Source organism: Clinocottus analis, unplaced genomic scaffold, assembly GCF_023055335.1.
Source record: "Clinocottus analis isolate CAN_PGR_092001 unplaced genomic scaffold, fCliAna1.0.p SCAF_19, whole genome shotgun sequence".
Lineage (NCBI taxonomy): Eukaryota > Metazoa > Chordata > Actinopteri > Perciformes > Cottidae > Clinocottus > Clinocottus analis.
Genome location: NW_027175920.1, coordinates 1,650,772 through 1,672,524, shown reverse-complemented (window position 1 = coordinate 1,672,524; position 21,753 = coordinate 1,650,772). Strand labels below are relative to the sequence as shown.

Below are 21,753 nucleotides of genomic sequence, written 5' to 3'. Positions count from 1 at the left end.
ACTTATAAGTGTGTGAGTGTAATAAAATCTGAGTACAATCAACATATATGATTATGTTCAGATTAAGTGTATTTAGCAGAGCACAAACACTTTTTACTTTATTGAAGTACATTGTGTTTAAAAATACCAGACAGGAGTGAATTTCTCACATTTCTATGTTAATGTAGAGATATGAACATCGAGACAATAATAAATAAACAGCTGTACTTTTTTTACAAAGTTATTTTTTATTATGGAATAACTTGTGCAATTTCAACAACATTCAGCATTCTATCTCTATTTACAGGTCATCCATCTTTTCTAGAATCCACTTCAATGTTTCATGTTCAGACTGATTTCGCTGTCAAAAAAATGTAACATTAGTTTATGTGTCTATGGTGTTATTATACAGAAAAATGCATTATATTCAGTGGAAAGAATCAGTTGCACAAGTATTCTATGTCGTCATCTATTTCACAGCGAGATGTTGCTTTCAATATTTATTTTTACACATTTCTATATTACATTAAAATCCAAGGGTAAAATGTACACAATATTAGAATACAACATCAGTTATTGCCATACTCGATACATCGTAATTTTTTAAATTCAAAAACAATATTTAAATGTCATTCCAATTTCTAAAAATAAAGATGGCAGCAATCATTGAGCATCAATGCATCCCGTCCAGGGGAGAAAAAAATATTTTTCTTCACCACAATTTTTTAACAAAGCCAAAATAAACAATTAAAATCTCCAGGAAGTAACTTGAGAGATTAAGACAGCTCGAGCAATCTGATGCGCTCCTTTCTTCAACCCGAGCAACGCGTCCGATGGCTCCGAGCTGTCTCCAACCGTGTGACTCAATCATACAATACGGCCAAAGATGGATCTAACGGCGTCAGCCTCCTACGGACTAAAATCTGGACAAAACAGTGGTTAGACGCACCTCAAATATTCTCAGCGAAGACCATTTGAAGGTCCTTTAAACGTGGTTAAACCTCAAATATTCTGAGCGAAGAAAACTCAAAGAGGCCCTTTAACTTATTTCACAAGAGGAGGTTTCACTTCGGGTGTTGCGCTGAAGCCGTTTACGCGTTGGAGAGGAAATCTAGCGCGAGCACATTGAGACGTCGGGCCCGGGTTTCTGCTCGGCTCGCGGCGGCTTTCAGCTGGAGAAGAAGATGCGCTCGTACTCGTTCAGGATGAGCTCCACGATCTGGTTCTGAAAGACCATGTGCATGGCGATGTTGGACGCCTCCATCTCCGGCCGCAGCAGAGTCGGGCCGAACACGATCGCCACATTCTGCACCGTCATGCGATTGTCCTCTCCGTACTGAATGAGCCTGCGAGAGGAAAAAAAGAGGATAATTTTTCTATTTTTATTGTCAGTTCAATAACATACAAGATCGATGGAAAGAGGTAAAGGATGAAATAAAGAAAGTACCTTCGTAAATGCCCAAAAAGGAGCCTCATGGTGTCGTGATTTGAGTGAGGAAGTGAGTTGACCAGCTCGCACATATGAGACACTTTTGCTTTGTAATCAGGATTCCCTAAAAAAAAAAAAACAGAACAAAAGTTATTGGCTAGCTTTACATATAATAAACATTAACCAATCCCCATTAACGTCACTCGTTCATTTAAATGTCGTCCGTATTAAGACTGAATACACAAATATAGTGAATTACTTATTGTGCAATACTTTATACACATTTTTACTTATCGTGCAATACTTTTTTACACACTTACTTTTTTTTTATTATTCCATCTGTATATTGAATATTCTTCTTACTGTTTAATTTTTTTAATTTTGTTTTATTATTGTTCTACTGTTTAAGATAAGATTAAATAATCCTTTAATAGTCCCTCAGTGGGGAAATTACAGGGTTACAGCAGCACTGCTCACAAGCAATAAGATAAAAAGAAATAAGTAATATAAATAAAACAGTAGAACGGTAAGAAACAGATTAAAGATTAAAAAAATAATAATAATTACAGATGGAATAAAATATACAGATTGAATAAAGAATTTGTATGTTAAATATATTTGTTGTTTATTTATATTACTTGATCTTTATTTACTGTGAGCAATGCTGCTGTAATCCTGTAATTTCCCCACTGAGGGACTAATAAAGGATCATCTTATCTTAACAAAGGATTATCTCATCTTATCTCTTATCTTATCTTCAGATTCGTGGGTGCAACGTTTGCTTACTGATGGCTGCGATGAAGTCGTTGAAGTGGCTGAATGGGAAAAGCGGCTCGGGAAGCTCTCGGAAAAACAGCTTCAGCGCTCCGGTGATGACGTGAACGTCCTCCCACTGGCCGTCCTCCAGGTCCAGCTCCTCTGTTGGGAAACAGAGCCGTTATAACGCTCAGCAGGGGGCGCCGGCGGCACTCAACGGCCGAATAAGTAAGATTTTGTTACCGTGATCGGCCTTGAAGCGGAGTTTCTGGATGACGGCGAGGTTCCCGCTCACTCTGTAGAGTCCATCGATGTCCAGACCTGCAAAGTCAACACGTCGGTACGTCAACGTCTTCAAAAAGGAAAACACGGCGATAAGATTCACACGGATGAACGCGGTGGATTACCTCTCTTCTCCACGGCTTTGACACATTTCTCCACAAAACTAGGAACTGTGGTCTTCTCTTGAGCGCACAGTGTGGCCAGATGGCAGCCGAACACGTTGTCTACAGGCAGGAAGAACACTATTATTAGCAGTATTAGGAACAGTTGCAGTACTATAACTCCACCAAAATAGAAAATAAAGACTTATGTTGGGGAAATATAAATAAATAACAGAAATAGAAAGAACATATGAACAGAAATGCAGCTGTTGGGGTTATATAATTATACATAACTCGGTGTAATTACAGATTATGTGTTATATATCAAGTAGACATTGTACAGCATCCGTATCATAAGCAGTGTTACAATCTAATGCAACAAATAATACACATGTATCGTACAATATAGGGAACAAGAACTAAATAAGTTCTTTCCAACTTAATCCAAATCTGATTAATAAAGTATACACAATGTTGTATCATGCTCATAGCATTAATACTGCACTATTTCTGGCTTTTACTTCTAGTACATCATAAACTGCCTCGATGTATTTCTCTGTGGTTTCCTGCACAGTTCAAACTTGTATCTTGTGTTTCTGTGGTCCTTATTGCACGTTTAACACCAGCATGTTTGATGTCTCATTATGATTATATGTCTTTCTTCATGTCATACGTTCGTGTTTCAGCTCCTGATATGAAAAACACCGTTTACATAAACAAACAACCACCAACGGCGTCGAGCGTTTAAAGTCCGGTCGAGTGAAACTCACTTTTTTTCCATCGGCTTCTATTCAAATCAGCCCCGATGGGACCTACTTTAGTGTCGCGCGGCTGGGATTTACCTCGGATGTAGCCCTTCTCCTTCACGGACTGCAGCGTGGGCCGCTTCATCAGGAACTTCATCAGCTTGGTCCGAACCCGCTTCTGGTCCGAGTCTCCTGCCGAGCTGGACGAGTGTGTGACGCTCTGCCTGCCGGAGGCTACAACAACAAAAACAACACAAAACAATGTCAGACTTTTACATAATTCTCGCTCTCAATGGGGTCCGATGAGGCTCACCGGGTGAGAACGATGACGTCGTTCATGCCGGATGTTAAACCAGGAAATAGATTTTTTTTTTTTAACTCACATCTTCGCTTGACGACGTTGCCGCCGCCCGCGACCTTGTCGTCTCGCTCCGTGTTGGCGATCTTCTCATAAATGTCGCCGTCGTCCTCCTCCGAATGATGGTCCAGGTACTCCTGACGAACACACACACACACACACACACAAAATCATATTTTTTCTGGAATACCATTGTCGAATGACACATTGGGACATTTTTTCCTTTATAAAAGCCTTTTTTTACAGACACTTTAAACAAGTTATTTTATAAGCATGCCATATTTTAAAATCGGGGTTACTTGTCTCTGTTAAATCATTGATGATGCAATTTGCTTTTTAAGTCCGTTTCTTGACTCTTTTATTTAGAGTTTAGAGTTTTTTATGCTGCTTTATATTCGTATTTAAGTAATTTTTTGGTCCTTTTGTTTGGAAAACTTGTATTTCTTTGGAAAATAAATGTTTAATGGAGAGTATATGGGGAAAAATAATTGATAAAAAGGTAAAAAAAAATTTTTAAATCAGTCCTTAAGCTGTATTTTTCTCACAATAAACACAGCTACCGGTTCATTAAAGATATTTCCAAATAAATAAAATTCCCTGTGACGTCTCAGCAGCCATATTGAAATAGAAACACACACTTTTTGCAGTTTTGATGTGGATCATTTTCATGCATCAGTTATGGACGACGGGCCGGACTCACCAGCTGTCGGATGGTGTCCATCAAGACTTTGTGCCAGTCGGTGATGATGCTTTCTGTGTCGTACTGTATCAAGAACTCCACGCCGTTCTTCCCTTTCAACTAAAGAAGAGATATGAAGATGATGGGAAACAATAATGAACCACAAATCACATTAAGATCATTCCCAGACCTTTTAACCAACACGTGATCTCATGTATTTATGTAAAAAACAGTTTGCAAGCACGTGTGTTATCTGCTCGTGGCGCACACTGCATGTCAACACACACACACACACACCTCTAAAACATTCTTCTTGCTGGACTTGTCCTTCGACGCCCGGCCGATCGACGCTCCTCGCAGGTCCACGGTGACCTCCGGCACGATCTGATTGGTCTTGTGCTGCGCGGAAAGAGCACACAAAAGCACACGACGCAAAATTAAGTTAAATAAATAAATACAGCTGTTTCGGCCAAACCGGCGGCGCCGCATTCCAAAGAAACAGAGCCGCGTTTCACACAAAAGCGACGAGGAATTCCTCCAAGCTGTCACTCCCCGTGAAGGCGACGGCGACGACGCACCGGAGCCAAAGTGGAACGTTTGAACGGCGTCAAACATGAGACCGAGCTTCTTATCAACGCACTTTTCTCCCTCCACGTGCATCTGTTATTAATATTTCAGTGTAGGTCGTACCAAGGCCCCCAGTGCTGCAGACTTTGGGTCTTTGTGGAACGTCAGCACTCCTCCGTGGAGAACCGTCCACGTCTGGGCCCAGTTTTTCCTTCAGATGGAGGGGAGGAGAGATAACCGTCACAAACACATGAACATAACAGAGAGCTTTGTGTGTGTGTGTGTGTGTGTGTGTGTGTGTGTGAGGGGACATATGACTCCAAACACACCCACATGTCAAAAAAAAATGTAACGTGAGAGAGTCCTCTTACCGTACTTTCTTGCCGTTCTCACACACTTTTGTTTTGTTGAGGATCCCGGCTTTCTCCAGGTTCTGCACCTGGAAAAGGTCCCAAAATGTGAATTATTCAAAGGCCGTTTGTAATGTTTAATATAAGCTCACGTGGGGAAAAGTTGAGCTCTGGTTCAATCGAGCCATGCACGCATGCATGCAGCGTCCAGCGTGCACAATGATGACCTCCTTTTATGCAGAAATATCCTCATCGCTGTATGTTGGGAGCAGCGGGGGAGCTTTCCCAAGAGGAAGTGAAGGCTTGTGACAGAAGAAGACTTCAACAAATTCAATGAAAAGACTGAAACCGGCTCCACAGACTAATCTTAAAGCTGATCATTTGTCATCTGTGTGAAATTATCATAGTGAGCAAAAGAATTCTTGACTTTCGACGACCAAATCCGTATCATTTCATCCTGAGCAAACTGTAAAGGAAATGTCCACCGGCTTTCTGCGATATCACGAGAAATGGGAGGAAATCTGTTTTTTTTAATATGGTTTGTGATTTCTTGCTGTGTTTAGGAAGCTCAGGAGCTAATCCACCATTACGCTTTCCTCCAGGACTTAAAAAAGGTGAAATGCACAACCGACGTATGTTTTTATTCCTCTATGCCGAGCAACATCCTGTCCAGACACGCATATCTGAAGCAAGTGGTATTTCATGTTCCTCTCGTTTTACGTTGGATTTACTTACTTTGACCGAGAAGAACTTTGTAATATGTCGGGGTTGTCCGTCTGTACATACAGGCGAACATCGGTTGTGCATTGTTCATTTACAAGTCAAAACTCTGTAGGTGAGGTTGGCGGTGGATTAAGACCTGAATGCATCTTACATAAATATAAAAAGCAGGTCAGTGTGTTTGAAAACATGCATCCCGGCAGAGGCAATCCATGCACTTTGATGCGGAGGGGATGAAACACAACTTGAAAGTCACACCTCTCGCCCCGTCATAGATAGACGCTGCTATCTATGAGTGGGCGCCCAAACTTAACAACCCACATTGTAGCGCAGCCACCTGGCGGTCAGATAATACGGGTTTCTCCAGGGTCTAAACCCAAAAGCCTTCAGGGAGAGAGAGACAGGAGGCCGAATAAGAGTTAGTAGCTGGATAAGTACTTTCTCGGCCTTGAAGTATTCTGTAAGGTATCGACAGACGGACACTCACGTTGTGCTGCGTCTCTGGAGAGTTTCCTGTGCTGGAGCTGTCGCTGCTGTAGTCGGACGTGTTCCTCCTGTGAGTCGGTACGAACCTCTAAAGACGACAGAGAAGGATTTAGTTTCTTTTGCAAATGTTTTTAACTCAAAACGATGCAATTTCACGTTACTTTTGGACGGTTATTAAGGGAGCTGACGCCCAATGAGCTTAAAAAAAGAGAGAAAACTTTCTGTCGTTTCTAAATGTTTCGCCCTGTGTATTTGTTGTCACGACGTACATTTCGCTAACATATTTTTAGAAAAAGGACCTGCACATTTCAGCGACAGATCGCAACCCCCGCGTTCTCACATCCCCCAACGTGACGTTTAATATGAATCACCCTGAAGAACCTGATGAGGCTCAGGAGGAAAAAGTAACGGCGGCTTGTGAGAAAGGTGAGAAAAAGGTAAAAAAGTCAAATGTAAAGTGCCTGCACTGTGAACTCTAGTGGCGTAAAGGAAGAAAATCTCTGCCGCCAGTTTGTTAAAGCATTCCCGGAAGATTGGAGGTTGTTACAACAGCGGATTAGTGCCCATTGTTTCTTTTAATGACTTCACCAACAATCACATTTATTGTGAATTCTCCGGTTTCCGCATACTTTTATCCGGTTATTGTGTATTCCCACCTCGTGTGTGTGTGTGTGTGTGTGTCGAATTCAACCACAACAAGGCGACACATCTCTAATCATAACTACGGGGATCAGACCACAGAAACCAGCCCTACCCTCCTGTTGTGCCCTTGAGCAAGGCGTTGAAAGCCTGACTGCTCAGTGGGAGGAACCCGGCATTTGAAGCCAGCGAGACACAAAAGGTTTTTGCGTACAATCGGAAGCCCCTCCCCCCCTTTTCCCCTGTGCAGCTCTGTCTTGGAGCTGTTGCTGTAAATACGAGCGTGCGCGTCGATTTGCCTTGCTAAATAAGGGTGTAGAAAAAAACCTAGGGAGTGCCTTCGCTTCTTCTGCCTGACTGAAGCTGTTCCGCCTCTGCCCGCGCGGACACACCCTGGATGTGCGACGCAGCCTGCGCGTGTAGCTGCAGGCCTGAGTGTGTGTGTGTGTGTGTGTGTGTGTGTGTGTGTGTGTACCACGTCATCCTGGGCCGCACTGAGCTGGCCGGGTCCCACGGTGTGCCTCCAGCTTTTCATGACCGACGTGTTGTCGGCCTCCACGCCGTTCTCCATCCTGAACTGACCGGCGGCTACAGGGACCTTGAAGGGAACGGGAAAAAAAAAAAAACGCATTTCAGTTTAGTCATCGTGAAAGTATTTGAAAACCCTGAGGGACCTGTTTGACTCTCAGACACACGAGTACATGTTAAGACGTCGTGTGCTCGCCGGCTACGCTTCCGCCGCTTCTCATGCAAAGCGAGCGGCTCGTTTACCTCGGGAAGCGTCCACTGAGACTTGGAGCCGTCTCTCAGGTAGTAGTACGTCTGCCCTCGATCATCCACAGACTTGATCCACTGCAACACAATAGATAGTCCTTTGTTAGACATGATTCAGATGCTTCAAAGTGCTCTGGACAATCAAACGGCACGGAAATATCTCCTTTCGAACCCCCTCAAGCCCGTTAACGGACAAGAAAATACAAAAATAAGTCAAGTTTTGGAACCGAACGACACTGAAAAGTCGTTTGTAACACCCCAATGCTTTGTTTTATCATGATTTTTCTTGCAGATTCAGATTATTTGGCTCTTTATCTTTACAAAAAGGGGTCTCATTAGTATGCGGGCTGTTGTTAAGGCCAATAGTCGGCGAATATACAACTACAGGGGACCCCAGAGCGCTCTCAATTCAGGGGGTCCTGACATCTTCGGCGACATCTACCTGCTCGGGCGACTGCTCGCTGGTGAACACCCAGGTCCCGTTGGCGTCCACGCTGAGGTTCCAGCCGGCCGGCGTGCTGCGGTCCAGGTTGGCCCGCGGGATGACGGTCCGGCTCACGTGGCCGAGGCTGTACTCTGTAGAGAGGGCCGGAGGGCTCGAGGCGAAGACGTCCTCGAAGCCCTCCGGCGGGTCGGCGGCGGGGTATTCCTCTGGAGGGTAGTCCTCCTCGGGGAGAGGAGGCTGTGGAGGGAACCACAGCGTTTATTAAATTATTATATGCTATCGATGGGATTTGTGCAGATTAACCAATGAGTGGTGTTGTCTTTGTTTGACCTTGGTAGTTTTTTGGAGGCCTGAAGCGGGAAAACTGTGCAGCATTTCACCAAAAAAAGCAAAGATTTGATAATAAAACTGAAAAAATCTTAGTTAGTGAGGAAAAATATCCACTGTATGAGTATTAATACTCTTGTTTTTATTCTTATGTTGTTCTTTTTCCTGTGTATCTTACTCTTTTTTATTTTGCACTACTTTTTATACATTTAATATTTATTCTATACAATTTTATTCTTACTTCATTGCTTTTGCTTATTCTTTTGTTGTAATCTTTGATCAACACCTGGCACAAAAATCTCCCATGGGATTATAATTTGTTAAAATGAATAGTTCAATATATTGAGAGAGTTAGTCTGTTTAGTTTAGTTTAGCACGGAGGCTATAAATGGGTGTAAACAGCTTTTAAAAAACCACCTAACAGCACCTCTGACACACAAAGCAGCGGTTAAGTGCAGCTCGCCCACAACAATTAGACCATTTTCATGCTCAGGAGGCGAGTTAATGTGTAGAAACTTTCTGTAAAATAGGTCAACGTGGCACAGGACTCTCGTTTCCTGATTGGCATATTGTTGAACAATCTTTAACTTTTAGTTTTGCAGCACTTCCTGGACTTCTCTGGAGCTTTACAGGCGCTGCTTGTACACGACTCGAGTTAGCAAGGCTAGCTGTTTCCCTCCGTTTCCAGTCATTGTGCTAAGCTAACGTACAGGCACAAGCGTGGTGTCAATCTTCTCATCCAAGTCTTGGCAAGAACAGAAAATAAGTGTATTAATCAAACTGTCTCTTTTCCCACTATGATGACCCAGATACTCCATGACTTTTCCACGACTTTGATGAATAAGTCAGAGTATTTCCTTGGCCTCAAAGTATTCTTCTTTCTAGCTCACAGAAGCCATTAAGGGGCAGAAAAAGGGGTCACTTGCTTTGTGAGGAAAAGCAGCTGATAACCATCTAATGTTTGACTAATGCACTCGAGCTTTTGAACATATGATGTCTCTTAAAATCCCCCTGACTCTCTGGAATAGTAATAAAACAAATTAAAAATGAGGACAGATGTCTTTTTTCCCACTCGGGGGCACGACTGCTGGGGACGTCGTGCGCTGGAACTGCGAGCTTCTCCTAATGAAACCCAGTCCCGTCTGCCATGTAGGTGCAGGGGATTTAATCCCATTAAAAGCAGACCGTATTTACAGCTTTTCCCCCAGGGGTGAAGCTAAAAGCGGAGACACAGAGAGAGATTCTAAGTAGAGCAGCGCCGCGCCCGTCGCCGTCCTCACCGGGCCGTCCTGGTGAAACCTGTGCACGCTCATGGGCTCCATCAGAGCCGGGTACGGGCTCAGATGCTCCGGGGGCTCCCAGGACGTCTCCCCGGACATGGCGTTGTAGAAGTAGGGGCGGCCGCTGGTCTCATCCACCAACTGCTCCCAGTCGGAGGCCCACGCGGGCGGGGAGGCGGCGGCGGACGGCGGCGAGAGGGCGGGAGACGGGGAACGAGGCGACGGGGAGCGAGGCGGCTCGCGGTCGCTGGGGGAGTCCAGGAAGGGGTTGTCCCAGGTGGTGCGCCCCGTGGGCGGGTGGTAGTAGTACTCCTGGCCGCTGTCGTCGTCAACGTGCACCTCCCATCCCTCCGGGTCGAGGTAGGAGGGGGAGAAGGAGGAGGCGGCCGAGGGCGGAGAGGCCGAGGTGCTTTGGCGGAGCTGCGCGACGTTGACGTAGACGGCGGACCGGAGATTTTGATCGTCCACCTGAGGAAAAAAAACACAAAGAGAGAGAGAGAGTTGGAGAGACTGTGCAGGAAGAAAGAAAGAGCAGGAACAGCTGTGTGTGTGTGTGTGTGTTTGTATCTATGTGTGTATGCCTGTATGAAAAAGTGTGTGTATGTTTGTATCTATGTGTGTGTGTGTGTGTGTGTGTGTGTGTGTGTGTGTGTACGTATGTTTGTGTGTACGTATCTATGTGTTAGTGTGTATGTATTTATGTATGTATGTATATGTGTGTGTGTGTGTGTGTGTGTTTGTATCTATGTGTGTGTGCCTGTATGAAAAAGTGTGTGTGTGTGTGTGTGTACGTATGTTTGTGTGTACGTATCTATGTGTTAGTGTGTATGTATTTATGTATTTATGTATGTATATGTGTTTGTATGTGTGTGTATGTGTGTGTGTGTGTGTGTAAGTATATATATGTATGTATCTGTATGTTTATATGTACATGTGTATGTATGTATGTATGTATGTATGTATGTATGTATGTATGTATGTATGTATGTATGTATGTATGTGTGTGTGTGTGTGTGTGTGTGTGTGTGTGTTTGTATGTATGTGTGTATGTATGTGTGTATGTGTATGTGTGTATGTGTATGTATGTATGTGTGTATGTATGTGTGTATGTGTGTATGTATGTGTGTATGTACGTGTGTGTATGTGTCTGTATGTGTGTATGTATGTATGTATGTATGTATGTATGTATGTATGTATGTATGTATGTATGTATGTATGTATGTATGTGTGTGTGTGTGTGTGTGTGTTTGTATGTAACAAGTTTGCACAAAGTGTGTTGTGTCCAACATTAAAGCTGCTGTATCTCCGTCTCTCTCACTGACAGCATCGCTCTCAAGAAGTCATCCTTCTGTATCTGACGCAGCAGCAGAGCACAGGAAGGAAGTAGTAACAAAAATATAAAACACACACACACACACCCCAGAGGCGCGCCTCTCACCATAATGATGATTACTTAATTCAAACTGCTTTTCAAAAACACCCAAACAAAGAAGTCCAATTCCCCCGCGTGTGAAAACAATGTCCAGAGGACACGTCTGCTTCAGTCAAAGGCAAAAACTAAAATAGCCACAATGAATGCTGGGTAATAAAAATAAAAAAAGAGACTAAGAAACCAGGACGCCGTCCTCAGGTATTGCCACGCAATGCAAACGCACAACATCACAACTCATTTGTTTAAACAGCGTTTAAGAGTGAAACCGCGGGCGTGACGAGAGGCTGCTTCTGTCCTCGGCTCTCCGAAAGTGTTACGCAATGAAAAGTGTCAGCGCTGCACTTGACATGACCCCCGTCAGGGTTAAAACAACAACAACAACGTGATCTTTCTCACCTGAGCTCCTCTGAGGTGACTCTTCCACACCTCCACCGACCTGCGGAGCTTCTCATACGCCTGCATGATGCCACTGCAGACGACGCTCTAACTACCTCTTGTCTCTCAGCGAGCCTCATGGTCTATATTTACCAAGGCCTGAGACCTGTGTGTGTGTGTGTGTGTGTGTGTGTGTGTCTTTGTGTGTGTGTCCGTTCATCACTGGTAATTGTGCAATAGTTTAAAGAAGAGACGTGTCAGAGGCGGCAACAAGCTGTGGTGGAAGCTAAGTACTTAAGTGAACATTTTGAGGTACTTTAGGTGAGTATTTTTATTGTTATTCCACTTTACACTTGAGACCAGGAGGCACGTATTGTAATAAAATGAAATTCAATTCATTTTGTATAGCCTAAAAATCACAAAATACAAATTGACAACACTATGTGCGGAGCACTGAATCTCGTTCTCAAGAAATTGAAGTCTGTATTTAAGTACTTACTACTTAGTAAAGAGTTAAGAGTTAAGGGTTGAGGGTTAAGAGTTAAGAGTTAAGGGTTAAGAGTTAAGAGTTAAGAGTTAAGGGTTAAGGGTTAAGAGTTAAGAGTTAAGTGTTAAGAGTTAAGAGTTAAGGGTTAAGGGTTAAGGGTTAAGAGTTAAGAGTTAAGTGTTAAGAGTTAAGAGTTAAGGGTTAAGGGTTAAGGGTTAAGAGTTAAGAGTTAAGTGTTAAGAGTTAAGAGTTAAGAGTTAAGTGTTAAGAGTTAAGAGTTAAGGGTTAAGGGTTAAGAGCTAAGTGTTAAGAGTTAAGGGTTAAGGGTTAAGAGTTAAGGTCCTCTCTGGTGCATATTTAAACAAATTGATTTTAAAACAAAGAAAGACAGTATTATTACTGCAATGACAGATATATACAGATAGATATACAAATATGCAAATGTATAGATAGATAGTACAATACTTCTGTACTTTGAATGCTTGTAACAGAGTATTTTGTTGTAGTTGTGGTATTGTATTGCTGCTTAAAGGATTTTAAATACGTATAAAGCTCAAAGTAGTCAACACAAACAGCATTTCCACATTATGGATCTGACGATCAGCTGTGTGTGTTTTTTCATCTGTCTATTCGATGTTATCGCTTTGCTTCCTCATCGATCCCGATCTGACCACGAGGCCATCGGCGCCGATGGCCAGACAGCTGACCCTTAAACAGATTGATTCCTCGCCGCGCGCCACGCCTCCACCGAGGCAGACGGAGGAAATGAAAGAGCTGCATCATTGATCCCTGCCGCCGCCGCATGCAATGGAAGAAAAACTGTGCAAACAGATCAACAAACGCTATGATGCAGATGTGTGATAGATTGTTATCGCTTTGAAGGGACGAACACAGAGTACTTGCCTGCAAGTATATCAGTCCAAGTACATTCACTCTGGTACACGGCCTCAGTACAATGCTGAGGTAGTTTTTTATGAAGGAAATAGTGTTTTTTACTCCTCAACCTCTATTTGACAGCGGTATTTAATACTTTTCTAGAATTTACATACAAAATATTTCGAAAAACAAAAGCAACGATTAGAGAAGCGTCCAAAAAAATTGAAATTTCGCAGAATTTTGGCTTCCTCTCATTACTCATCTCTTGAAATATGACCATGAAGGGCCAGGCCACTAGGTTTTGAACCACCGCGTTACTGAACCTCATATAAATAACTTGTTTGCTCACATATTGAGTCATGTCCTGCATACACGCATCACTCACAGCTGCAATATGTCTGCAGAAAGAGATTACACATACTCTCAATCTGCATCAGAGGAGACTGAACGCAGGACTTTAACTTGTAAAGAAGTACTTCTAAACGGATGCAACGGCGCTTGTACTGAAATAAAAAGGACCTGAATGCTTCTTTCTCCCTGGTTAGCAGTACTTTACAGTGTACTTTACAGTGTACTTCACAGAAAGCATGGAAACACAATCTTGAGCAGCGTTTTAAAATGTTCAGTCGCTCTTGTGTTTTGACGCAGTGACGTACTGCGTATCAGTGTTGTTACACATCATAACTATAGTTTCTCTGGTCCGGGTGTTGTGTAGCTCTTGTTCCCAATATCAGACAGAATTCAGACGGGCAGATGCCAACAAACGAAACTGAAGAATACAGACGTAAAAGCATGAATTCAGAGCTCCTCGCCGCGTCTTTCAGGTGAAAACCACATTCAAGATAAAAATCTCAACGCAACATTGAGACGTTGAGCTTTCACACAACACTGTAAGTTCACCATTTATACCATTTTACTTCAATACAGGAAAAGACACAAACACAGGGGTGGCATGCTGACGCAAAGCAGGAAGCGTCGAGTGTCATCAAAACACATCGCCATAAAAAGCACGCTGACCACGGAGACTCAACATTTACAACGTAGCAATAAAATCTTTTTAAAAAGCCGCTTTAAATGACGCGGTGATGGCCTTACCTGAGGAACCACGGGCAGAGACAGGCCCCGCTTGGCCCTGTGACTTGACCAAACCCTGGAGTACATGTCCACCATGTTTATGTTCCTTCTACCTGACGGGAGGCCATGCATCCGAAAAGTGAAGCCAAGCGGCCGCAAACGCACATTCAATACGAGCCGCGTCCTCCTCTGGCAGCAGCAGCTGTGACAGTTTGCAGCCCAGATAGAAAGGAGAACTGTGAGCTCTGTTACAATAGCAGCAGGAAGGGGACTGGGTGAGATGTGTGAGTGTGTGCGTGTGTCCTTGTATGTGTGTGTGTGTGTGTGTGTTCACATGCAAGTAAAAGGAGGGAGGGGGGTAGAGGGCAACTGTCTGTGCAGCCAAAAGCAGAAAGAGACAATGAAAACAAGACGGAGAAGAGGGTGAGATAGAGCGACAGAAACTGGGCCGGTCATGTCAACCTACTTCCTGCCTGTGGGCCCATATGGTGAAAAAAGGAAATGTCTGAATGGAAACTAGGTGTTTTGTAAAGTTATTTTAGAGATACAGTCAAAGGAGAATGTCACAGAGCAAGAAAACACACCAAAAAAATCGACTTTGTTTCTTTCTACATGTGCAGCAGCCGCTCTTGCGTGGACAGTGTTTGACCCCGCGCGCTACAGTAGGTCACTCAGCCAACAACCGGGTGAATAAGGGAAGTAATAGTAATATGTGGGAGAGCAGCATATGACGGGCTGTTGTGATGAGACTGCGTGTTTTTAGAAGACAAAAAAAAAAGCAGAATCCACGAGGCTTGAAACAGGAAGTCTGGTTTTCAGGGCCAATTGTTGGCCGATCGTCGCTTCCTTCTCTCCACGCTGCAACACGAGTAAGTCTGCAGGACAGCCGGCTACAGGGTCAGTTTGACACAAGGCCTGAGGCTTTGTGGGTAACTCAATTCAATTTATTTTGTATAGCCCGAAATCGCAAATACAATTTTGCCTCGGAGGGCTTTACAATCTGTACACACATGACATCACTGATCCCGGGAACCTCACATCGGATCAGGAAAAACTCCCCCAAATAAAGAGAGTAAAAACCCTTTCACAGGGTGAAAAAGGGGAGGATCCTTCAGGAGAGCAACAGAGGAGGATCCCTCTCCTCGTAAGGACAGAAGCAACAGATGTCATGTGACCAGAATGAGCAACAAACAGACTTACAGCACATTACATGAATGTGATGAGTAGCATACGCATGGGACACAATCCAGGTAGCCACAGTCCATGTCAGCAGAAGAGGTCGTTTGTTTAAATACCGCTATATCTGCGATCGTCGATCGCTTTCGAAGATTCCAGCGCGGCGCACGGCTATGGGGAATCAATCAATATCAAAGCGCTCGACCCATCTAGAGACACACACAGGATTTCCTTAAGTTTGCAATGACCACTGAGACTTACAAAGTGGCCTCGTGTCTGTGTCTTCTCTGTGTGAATGACATCAGCTGACTGGACGTAAACAAGGACCCGTTCTTCCACCTTAAAAAGACAGACAGTCTGAGGGATATAGAGAGGAGAGAGAGTTCTCAAATACAAGTGTGGGCCTATAATTGAGCATAATAATAGGACAAAAGGCGATAATAGTCTCCTTTAAGTGGCCTGGACAGATTATAGTTTGCCATTCAAACGTGTCGTGTAAAAAGATCACACTGTTGTGTCTGATTTCGGAGAGTTTTCTCGGTTTCTATTCATTTTAATCGCAAGATGCCAAAGGCTCCGTAGCATCTTGCGTTTGGACCTCGGGACGTCGTCGTCGAGCAGGATTCCCCGTCCCTCAGCAATGCATGAAGCAGCAATCTGTGTGATTGCTTAACCACATTAGCGCTCATCCAATCAAACAATGGAGCGCCAATTTGGGGCCCAAATCACGCCACAAAGCACACAGTCGAGCCATTGAATCCCTCTGGCTCCGCCTCGTCTTACATCACACTCATCATGGCCCAGAATCCAGGATATATCCACCACCTCCCCACCCCCCTCCCCCTTACTTAAAAAACAAGCTTATCACATTCTTATCTCATCTTTTGCACTTCAGTCCGAGTTGGCCCTCCGATGTGGTTTGTTCCTCACAGGATTTCTTTCACTCTTACTCAGTGGGTGAAGTGTTTTCTGAGCAGAAGGCGAAACAGTTGTTGCAACGCTCTCTGAGGCAACTGTGACTCCCACTCTTTTGCAACAAGGTTGCCACCTTGACACTTAGTTGCAGGTGCAAGTTGATATCTAAAGTCTGCACGCACGCTAGCAGAATGCCAAAAGGAGTCAGCTCCAACTGCAGCAGTAAATACTATTACTAGTATACCAAAACTAACAAATACTAGTAGTTGCATAAAACTCACGCAACGCCGAACTCAGACGAGCTGCACCCTGACATAACTTTGTGGATCAATATTGTCTCAGAGAGTGTCTGAAAAGGAGTTAAAGGACAAGCGATGCATTCTGGGTGTGAGCATTCCTTCACAATCCTGCACTCAATAATCATATTGTTTATGAAACCGATCTGAAACGTACTCTTACGCCTGCCTGAGTCCCGGTTTGTGCACATCTGACTCAAAGAGCCGAGCATTGGTTTTCCTGAGAGATAAATACCCGTCTGTCTAGGAAAACACCCGGAAAAAAGCTCGTTCAGCAACACGAGCGGCTGCTCCGAAGGCCTTTACAATATCGTCGAAAGTCTCGTTTCAAGTCATCTGGGTGACAAAATAGTCTGTTGAAAGACTACACAGGAAAAAAAAGAAGTTGAGACTGAATCTTATATGACAGCTGACAGATTTCCCACAATTAAACTCAACTAAACATATCGTATCAGCTGCATCGGGATGCAATATTCTCTATTTTCATTCGAACATGAAAGACTCGTCCTGGAAGCGAAAGCTCCACCTGTTCGCACTCGGGTGAACACTCGTGTTCCTCCTCGCAGGCATCTGATCTGACGACACTTCTCACACGACCTGTCGGGGCAGTTTCTTGGCATCCGATGTGGTCGGTTTTCACAAAAGCACTCTTGTCGGAGTTCCTCTCCAGATATGGAAGATAGGGAACGAGAGGGTCACGTTTGAGTGATGTAACACACATGCATCAGTTTTTATTGATGCAGCTGAAGGAGAGAGTCTTGCCAGCACTGGCGGTGACATAAGCAGCTCGTACGTAACGTAAAAGGCACCACAATCAGGAAGAGCGTCACCGTGAAAACAAAAACAGGCCTCTGACTTTGCAACGAAAACACGCTTGAACCCAAAACTTCGGATTCCCAATCCCGACTGGGTTCGTCCTCTCCCACTTACCAAACTTAACGTTCCCCCTCAGAGAGCAGAGAAGCGGTCGACATGCCCTTGATATTAAGTGACCTACATTCGGGGCTAATTGCTAATAAGTTCTGCACATTACACATGCACACACACGCACACACACACACAAGCCAACTGCACGGCAGAGCTGGCACTAAAACCTCTAAAAGCTCTGGCTTGTTGGGGAGTCAGGCCAGACCCCCCCTTCTCCTCTCATCACCATGGAGATGGCCCTCCATTGTGGAGGGGAGAGAGAGAGTTACTGCACTTTAGGGGTCCTGGCACGTCTGCAGTCCTCATTCATTCATTCATTCATGCTGAAATAGAAACGCACCAACTATAACGAGTTAAAAAAAAAGGTTTAAAGTGTGTTAAACGTGATGCAAACACCAATGTGCTGGTATGATGGCACACAGTGAGACTAGTAGACGGGGAGAGGCTGCAGTCATGGCTAAAAAGTGACACACACAGGGCAGAAATCCTCCCCAACACTCCTTATTCACTCGCTCACTCGTATCCTGTAACCTTGCAACAGGTGCAAACACAACAATGCCAGTGAAACTCACCCGAAACAAAAAGTTGCTGTTGTTGTTTTTAGTTGTTGTTTTTTTTAGTTTGTATACGTTTGCATTTGACAAACTACATCCAAGGAGACACGAGCTTCACGTCCGCGTCGCTCCCCTCGCGTCCCGGCGGCGGCGGCGCGCTGAGTCGCTGTTCCCCGGGGATCGCTCGTCCCAGTGCCGCTCGGCGGTGAACCAGGTGGCCGCTGCAGGTCCGGGGAGTGGCTCCGACAGCTTCTTTTCGGATTAACTCCTTCCTTTCTTTTGCCTCGGAAGAGGAAGCCACCCGGGGCCCTGACGGTATACCTGTTTGCAACCTGTTCCCGAGCGATTACATCACCGAGTGTGCGGCATTTCAGCAGCCAGTAAAAGTCTGCAGAACTAAACTCTCCTGCAGGACCAACACTCCTTTATAACCAAACCCTCCTGCAGAACTGAACTCTCCTGCAGAACCAACACTCCTCTGTAACCAAACCCTCCTGCAGAACTGAACTCTCCTGCAGGACCAACACTCCTCTGTAACCAAACCCTCCTGCAGGACAATCCCTCCTCGTTCAGTGATAAATGTAAAGGATGCACAACTTCCCGAGACTTCCGCTGACCAAAACCGACTCAGCTGCACTAAACTTGAGGTATTCAGCACCTCTTTTCATGGCATGAAGGGGTCGGCAGGGCCATTCATATGCTGATGAGCTGGCGCGGATGCTGTGAACTCCACCAATGCCTCCTTCCTAAAAGTCTGGACCGCCACTGCCAGAGAGAAAGTGGAGAAATCGACAAGTGATTCGGTCTCTAAAATCTGATTGAATCTAACTTTTGGTGGAAAGTAAGCGAGCCGATTTACTCGAGGGTTGTAGTTAAAGGGGGTTGTACACGTCATAGTCTGTTTGTAAGGGTTTCAGAGGGCCAACGTTGCTGTTCATGTGAAAATTGCTGTTAATCTTAAAGCCATTTCATGGCTCCAGGAGGAACCTCGTCGGTTGGAGCAGTTATACAGATATACATGGATTTATATAGATATCACATTTACATGTCCTTGTGATCATGATGAGTACTTATCTGTTTAATACTTCACTTTGAAGTGAAATTATTAAGACATTATTAAATTTAAGTGTTCATCTGTGTCCATCAACAAAGGGCGGCGGCCCTTGACCTCTCCGTCATACGACCCCTTAAAATAGATAAAAATATAGGGAAACATGTAGAGAGAAAAATCTGAAAGAAACACTATTTATGTTGTGTTTTCCCTCCTTTCTTCTCTTGTTAAATAGAGGTTTATTTATAGTACAGTCAACGGAAACCTCTTGACACTCAGGGGACCTCCAGGTAACTGATAACAGGACTCATAAAAACAACTAGCGGGAACAGTGATGTCATAAATACTTATGAATACTAATGCAAACACATAGTGTGTACAATAAAGATATGTTTTTACATTGATATATAATGTTTTTGTTGTAAAAAAAATCAAATAATTAAAAGTTTCATAAGAATAAAGCTTCTTCACATTGTCCTGCACCGCTTGACGTGAGGAAACGGCGCCACCTGCTGGCTGCGAAACCCCCCCCCCCCCCGTCACCCAAACAGTCACATTATGAATGAATGAAAACAGTCATATGGAAAATGAAAATCTTACCCGCTCATTGAGATCTCGGTCTGAGGGAGAAGCAGCTTCTGCTTTTTGATTTGAACTCTGCTGCTCGTCCATGAAGGCGTCGTCTGAAGCGACGACGGGAGCAGGCAGCTCAAAGCATTCTGGGACGTTGAGCTCTGGTATGACGTCATAAACGGGAGAATTAGGGGGTGAAGGGAAGTCCATATCCTCATCGAGAAGGAAAGTTTGCGTCTGTTCGGCTCTCTCGTCCTGCGGGAAGCTTTCAGACCGCCTCCGTCGATCTTTGACCTTTGACCCCGGACGAGCGGTCGCGTACAGTTGCAGGATGTCGTCACTCAGACGTCCAGAGGTCAACTCTGCCGAATTGTGTGTCTGTGTATGATCCTGATTGTGCGTGGCGGTGTGTTGTCCGTCCTCCAGAGTCTCTCGGGGCTTCGCATCTGCTGCGTTCTCACAGAAACTAAAAGTGGAGAACCGATAAGTCTCTTTCTCCGGAGCAGGAGCACGGATCGCCGTCAGCTCGCCACGTGGGGTCACGATGGCCTCGTCCTCTGGTTTGCTGTCGGTCACGCGCTCCGGAGGATCCAGCTCCTCGGGACCGGGGGGCTCCTCCTCGGCCTTCACGTACAGCGCGGGGACGTAGAAGGGCCGGGCGCGCCGGTCTTTGCGGACGTGCCACCAGTGCTCGTTGGTTTGGGAGACCAGGATGTAGCGCTCGCCGGCCTTGATGGACACCAGGCGACCGTCCTTCGCCGTGTACTCGAATTCATGCAGCACCTCCACCAGCGCCATGCTCCCGCATGCACACACGCGTGTGTATGTGTGTGTGTGTGTGTGGGTCCCTTCGGCGTTACGGTGGACACAGCGTGAACATCTTGGAGCTGCAAATAGAGGAAATGGGAAATTGGTGTGGCTTTAAAAAAACTGAATAAAAGTGGTTGTTGTAAATGTCAGTCAGTGGCTCTCAGTTCACTTTCCCGCACTAATACTATGTCTATTTCACCTCTATGAACATTGTCATCCCTTCAGCATGGACACGCAAAAGGCCCCGATTACATAAAATATGCTTCTTTGTGTGTCTTTGCAGTCTCCCTGTAGTCGTCTTAGGATCTTTTTGCATTTCATAAAAGTTTTATTAAGTCTATTTGTGGTGATTTCCTCATTCTGGGGTCACTCGTGGCCATTTAGTTCTCGTTTAGGTAGTTTTGGGTTTCTTTGTTGTCATTTTGCGTCTTAAAGTAGTTGTGTTCGTCAGCTTGGTGGTTGTTTCGGGTCTCTGTAGTCGGTTTGAAGTCGTTTTGCAACTCTCTCTCTCTGCGTAATCTCTTTGTATATTTGATGATATCAGATTGAACTATGTCTGTATCTCGTGGTAATTTGCCACGTAGCAGTCGCGGCACAAAAGCAGGACAAAGTGCAAATATAAAGAGTGGAAATCTCTACAGGAGTCGTTGGTTTTGTCTGATTGACTCAGGGGCCCCCCGACCTCTCGGGCCCTCGTAACGCAGTTTGGAGTCAAGATGATCAGAAGCCCTTGCAGAGGTAACCGCCTCTGTTTCAATGCACAGCAATAGACAGGAAGCTTCTTTCATTTGCTGCACGACGACGCGAGCTCGAATGTAAACTCACAGACGAGAGCGTCGCACTGACAAACTGCTCGGCCACAAAACAGGAAGTCTGCACCAAACCTCGGCGCAGCGTCGGTGCGACGTCACCTGGCAATCTCAGTTTGTCTCATCTCAGGCTTTTATTTTATCCTTGAATAACTCAGCATTTACAGTTTCCTAAACAGCACAAATAATAATAATAAAAACAACAGGATGTTGCATCAGCAGCAACTTCTCATGCAAAAAGTGCCATTTGGTGTCTTTGTTATCGGCATATTGTTAAAACTTAACATTAAAATAGAATTTTAAACAAGTTCAAGTGAACTTATGTGATAAAACAACATATGTGCATTGTTAAAATCCTTGAATAATAAAAGAAATTAAATACAGGAAATTAAAAGCAAGATGATGAAAAAGTCTTTACTACGCCCTATGATTTATGAAGTTATAAGTTTAGCTAATAGCATGTTTCATGTTTTATTCAGT

At 44.5% G+C, this 21,753-nt stretch overlaps 1 protein-coding gene across 1 annotated transcript; it reads right to left on the bottom strand.

The window, feature by feature from the left end:
* Window positions 1-250: 250 nt before the first annotated feature.
* arhgap27 (Rho GTPase activating protein 27) lies at window positions 251-20,495 on the bottom strand. The gene is made up of 18 exons (XM_068583416.1): window positions 19,682-20,495; window positions 9,919-10,386; window positions 8,309-8,548; window positions 7,864-7,944; window positions 7,568-7,690; window positions 6,455-6,541; window positions 6,289-6,351; window positions 5,269-5,336; window positions 5,021-5,108; window positions 4,628-4,729; window positions 4,352-4,450; window positions 3,677-3,788; window positions 3,390-3,527; window positions 2,572-2,670; window positions 2,408-2,485; window positions 2,195-2,326; window positions 1,427-1,532; window positions 251-1,325 (listed from the first exon to the last, which is right to left on the bottom strand). Exons 1-18 carry the CDS (start codon window positions 20,450-20,452, stop codon window positions 1,148-1,150), a joined length of 3,033 nt encoding a protein of 1,010 aa, XP_068439517.1. The 5' UTR covers window positions 20,453-20,495; the 3' UTR covers window positions 251-1,147.
* Between the last annotated feature and the right edge of the window lie 1,258 nt (window positions 20,496-21,753).